The sequence below is a fragment of the Oncorhynchus masou genome, chromosome 19 (genome assembly GCF_036934945.1).
Source record: "Oncorhynchus masou masou isolate Uvic2021 chromosome 19, UVic_Omas_1.1, whole genome shotgun sequence".
In the NCBI taxonomy this organism is placed as follows: domain Eukaryota; kingdom Metazoa; phylum Chordata; class Actinopteri; order Salmoniformes; family Salmonidae; genus Oncorhynchus; species Oncorhynchus masou.
Window position 1 is genome coordinate 7,521,409 of NC_088230.1, and position 4,972 is coordinate 7,526,380.

A 4,972-nucleotide genomic window follows, 5' to 3' on the forward strand; every position below is an offset into this window, starting at 1 on the left:
AAAACTTAAGTCCTTCTTTATTGAAGTTAATCAGAGCCGTACAAGTATTGTGCTGCCATCCTGTTAGAAGGTAACAGATTATTTTATTACAATGGTTAAAATGTATTTTCATTGTGTTCCATGGTAATATTCGCCCCCTAGTGGAGCTTTCTGGTACTTAGAAAGACTACGCAAACAGGAAGTAGAGAATTTGTTCTGCGCGCATAGAAGCAGCTAAAAACAACGCTACGGTGCAGGTCTTTCTGTGTAGTTATGTATTGTCACGCTGCAGCCTTGGAAAATATTGTAAGTTTGATTCAAGCATTTAGCTAATGATGATAATCTTGTTATTGATAGAGTTGCTTACATATCAATGTTGGTTGGTTGCTTTTACTCATACAAATTGCAATGCCTTTCATGTATGTCTTTAGCTGTATTACTTTGCTCGTGTGTCTTGCAAACGAATTGTAAAATATACAATACTGTAGTTTTATTACTGTTTCTAGTGTAATATGCTTTGTTATTCTACATAGATGGTTGTACATTATTAGAGTAATGAAAGGAGTTAGCCAATTACCATATGAGTAACAATATGGTTTGGCATCATGCCAGATGCATGGTACCTTGGCACGTGCTCTGTATGTATGCAACTTCAAATGTATAATGTACAGCTACAGTATGTCGGTGTGAATTGAATATTAAAGTATATTCTTTTCTGTATTTTGCAGTTTCACAATATAAACGTTTTCAATATATTAATTCAAGAAAAGTCACGCCTTGGGAGATTTATTGAAGACTTAGTTGTTAGCTATCTGTCTAGTTTTGCATGAGAACACAACTCAAGGGCAAAATAAGTATTGTTGAGATCTTCCGCTCGTCTGCGGGGGCTGCGCTTCTCCTAAGTGGTCACGTGACCTCTGATACAATATGCCACATCCCCATGTGTCACACCCGGACCATAGTTTGCTTTGTATGTTTATATGTTTTGTTTGGTCAGGGTGTGATCTGAGTGGGCATTCTATGTTGTGTTTCTAGTTTGTCTGTTTCTGTGTTTGGCCTGATATGGTTCTCAATCAGAGGCAGGTGTTAGTCATTGTCTCTGATTGGGAACCATATTTAGGTAGCCTGTTTGGTGTTGGGTTTTGTTGGGTGATTGTCCTTTTTGTCCTTAGGTCTGTCGTGTGTTAGTTTGCACCAGTATTAGGCTGTTTCGGTTTTCGTGTATTGTTTATTGTTTTTTCATATTGATTCGTGTTTACTTCAGTTTTATTAAACATGGATCGCAATTGACACGCCGCATTTTGGTCCGACTCTCTTTCACCTACAGAAAACCGTGACAGAATCACCCACCACAACAGGACCGAGCGGCGTGGTAACGGGCAGCAGCAGGAGCAGCTTAATAAGGACTTCTGGACTTGGAAAGAAATCCTCGACGGGAGAGGACCCTGGGCTAAACCAGGGGAGTGTAGCCGCCCCAAGGTGCAGCTCAAAGAGGAATGGAGATGGGAGGATAAACTGGACAGTAAAGGACCCTGGGCACAGCCAGGAGAATATCGCCGCCCCAAAGAAGAGCTGGAGGCGTTGAAAGCGGAGAGGCGCTGGTATGAGGAGGCAGCACGGTGACGCGGATGGAAGCCCGAGAGTCAGCCCCAAAAATGTATTGGGGGGAGGCTCACAGGAAGTATGGCGAAGCCAGGTAGGAGACCTGCGTCAACTTCCTGTAGTTAACGGGGGGCTAGAGAGACCGGGCAGGCACAGTGTTATGCTGTGGTGCGCACGGTGTCCCCAGTGCGGGTGCATAGCCCGGTGCGGTATATTCCAGCTCAGCGTATCGGCCGGGCTAGAGTGAGCGTCGAGCCAAATGCCATGAAGCCGGCTCTACGCATCTGTTCCCCAGTGCATCTCCTTGGGCCGGCTTACATGGCATCAGCCTTGCACACGGTGTCCCCGATTCGCCTGCATAGCCCAGTGCGGGCTATTCCACCTCGCCGCACTGGGAGAGCGACCGGGAGTATTCAACCAGGTAAGGTTGGGCAGGCTCGGTGCTCAAGAGCTCCAGTGCGCCTGCACGGTCCGGTCTACCCAGTACCACCTCCACGCACCAGCCCTCCGGTGGCAGCTCCCCGCACAGGCTTCCTATGCGTGTCCTCGGCCCAGTACCACCAGTGCCAGCAGGCCTACAGTGCGCCTCGCCTCTCCAGCGCTGCCAGAGCCTTCCTCCTCTCCTGCGCTGCCGGAGTCTCCCGCCTGTTTAGCGCTGCCAGAGCCTTCCTCCTCTACAGCGCTGCTGGAGTCTCCCGCCTGGCCAGAGCTGCCAGTCTGCATGGAGCAGCCAGAGCTGCCAGTCTGCATGGAGCAGCCAGAGCTGCCAGTCTGCAGTGAGCTGTCAGTCTGCAAGGAGCTGCCAGTCTGCAAGGAGCTGCCAGTCTACAAGGAGCTGCCGGTCTGCATGGAGCAGCCAGAGCTGCAAGTCTGCAAGAAGCCGCCAGAGCTGCCAGTCTGCAAGAAGCCGCCAGAGCTGCCAGTCTGCAAGAAGCCGCCAGAGCCGCCAGAGCTGCCAGTCTGCATGGAGCAGCCAGAGCCGTCAGTCAGCATGGAGCAGCCAGAGCCACCAGTCAGCTTACAGCAGCCAGAGCCGCCAGTCAGCATGGAGCAGCCAGAGCTGCCAGTCAGCATGGAGCAGCCACAGCAGTCAGTCAGCCAGGATCCGCCAGTCAGCCAGACTCTTCCAGATCCGCCAGTCAGCCAGACTCTTCCAGATCCGCCAGTAAGCCAGACTCTTCCAGATCCGCCAGTCAGCCAGGATCTTCCAGATACGCCAGTCAGCCAGGATCCGCCAGTCAGCCAGACTCTTCCAGATCCGCCAGTCAGACAGGATCTTCCAGATCCACCAGTCAGCCAGGATCCGCCAGTCAGCCAGACTATTCCAGATCCGCCAGTCAGCCAGACTCTTCCAGATCCGCCAGTCAGCCAGGATCTTCCAGATCCGCCAGTCTGCCAGGATCCGCCCCTCTGCCCAGAGGCGCCGGAGCACCTCAGCCCAGAGGCGCCAGAGCCCCTCAGCCCAGAGGCGCCAGTGCCTCCCGCCTCTCCAGTGCAGCCGGAGGCTCCCGCCTGTCCGGCGCTGCTGCCGGAGTCTCCTACCTGTCCGGCGCTGCTGCCGGAGTCTCCCGCCTGTCTTGCGCTGCTGCCGGAGTCTCCCCGCCTGTCCGGCACTGCTGCCGGAGTCTCCCGCCTGTCCGGCGCTGCTGCCGGAGTCTCCCGCCTGTCCGGCGCTGCCGGAGTCTGAAGAGCCCCTCTGTCCCGAGCTGCCCCTCTGTCCCGAGCTGCCCCTCTGTCCCGAGCTGCCCCTCAGTCCAGTGGGGTTATGTAGTAGGGTCGCCGTAGTTAGGAGGCCAAGGAAGCGGACAAGGTGGCAGACTAAGACTATGGTGAAGTGGGGCTCACGTCCAGCACCAGGGCCGCCACCGCAGACATATGCCCACCCAGACCCTTCCCAATAGGTTCAGGTTTTGCGGCCGGAGTCCGCACCTTGGGGGGGGAGGGGGGGTACTGTCACACCCTGACCATAGTTTGCTTTGTATGTTTATATGTTTTGTTTGGTCAGGGTGTGATCTGAGTGGGCATTCTATGTTGTGTGTCTAGTTTGTCTGTTTCTGTGTTTGGCCTGATATGGTTCTCAATCAGAGGCAGGTGTTAGTCATTGTCTCTGAATGGGAACCATATTTAGTTAGCCTGTTTGGTGTTGGGTTTTGTTGGGTGATTGTCCTTTAGGTCTGTCGTGTGTTAGTTTGCACCAGTATTAGGCTGTTTCGGTTTTCGTGTATTGTTTATTGTTTTTTCATATTGATTCGTATTTACTTCAGTTTTATTAAACATGGATCGCAATAGACACTGCCGCATTTTGGTCCGACTCTCTTTCACCTACAGAAAACCGTGACACCATGTCTTTTCCCTCACAAGATAAAATAATAACAAAAAGTGTCTGTAAATCCTGTATGTAACTCCTTCAGCTGTTCATTACATCATATGTTGTAAGCACTGTTTTCACCACACAGGCCTCAATGCTCCATGTTTTACCATCATGCATTTTCACCCTATCATTTGGACTGAGTGCAATGAGCACCTTGGACCCTTTGTCAAATCAAATGTATTTACAGTATATAGTCCTTCTGATATCAGCTGATATATCAAAGTGCTGTACAGAAACCCAGCCTAAAACCCCAAACAGCGAGCAATGCAGGTGTAGAAGCACGGTGGCTATGAAAAACTCCCTAGAAAGGCCAAAACCTAGGAAGAAACCTAGAGAGGAACCAGGCTATGAGGGGTGGCCAGTCCTCTTCTGGCTGTGCCAGGTGGAGATTATAACAGAACATGGCCAAGACGTTCAAATGTTTATAAATTACCAGCATGGTCAAATAATAATAATCACAGTAGTTGTCGAGGGTGCAACAAGTCAGCACCTCAGGAGCAAATGTCAGTTGGCTTTGCATAGCCGATCATTGACATCTATACCGCTCCTGCTGTCTCTTGAGAGTTGAAAACAGCAGGTCTGGGACAGGTAACACGTCCGGTGAACAGGTCAGAGTTCCATAGCCGCAGGCAGAAGAGTTAAAACTGGAGCAGCAGCACGTCCAGGTGGACTGGGACAGCAAGGAGTCATCATGCCAGGTAGTCCTGAGGCATGGTCCTAGGGCTCAGGTCCCCGAGAGAGAGAAAGAGAGGATTAGAGAGAGCATACTTAAATTCACACAGATCACTGGATAAGACAGGAGAAATACTCCAGATATAACAGACTGACCCGAGCCCCCCGACACATAAACTACTGCAGCATAAATACTGGAGGCTGAGACAGGAGGGGTCAGGAGACACTGTGGCCCCATCCGATGATACCCCTGGACACTGCCAAACAGGCAGGATATAACCCCACCCACATTGCCAAAGCACAGCTCTCACACCACTAGAGGGATATTTTCAACCACCAACTTACCAT

The 4,972-nt window shown here is 51.2% G+C and overlaps 1 protein-coding gene across 1 annotated transcript; it reads left to right on the forward strand.

Annotated features, from left to right (window-relative positions):
• The first annotated feature begins 202 nt into the window (after nucleotides 1–202).
• Nucleotides 203–3,878, forward strand: LOC135505530 (uncharacterized). Its single transcript, XM_064924599.1, has 2 exons — nucleotides 203–285; nucleotides 1,307–3,878. Exon 2 carries the CDS (start codon nucleotides 2,303–2,305, stop codon nucleotides 3,266–3,268), a length of 966 nt encoding a protein of 321 aa, XP_064780671.1. The 5' UTR covers nucleotides 203–285; nucleotides 1,307–2,302; the 3' UTR covers nucleotides 3,269–3,878.
• The last annotated feature ends 1,094 nt before the right edge of the window (nucleotides 3,879–4,972 follow it).

Coding starts and splice junctions, on each gene's coding strand:
- LOC135505530 (XM_064924599.1), top strand. CDS start 2,303: ATGGAGCAGCCAGAGCTGCCAGTCTGCATGGAGCAGCCAGAGCTGCCA.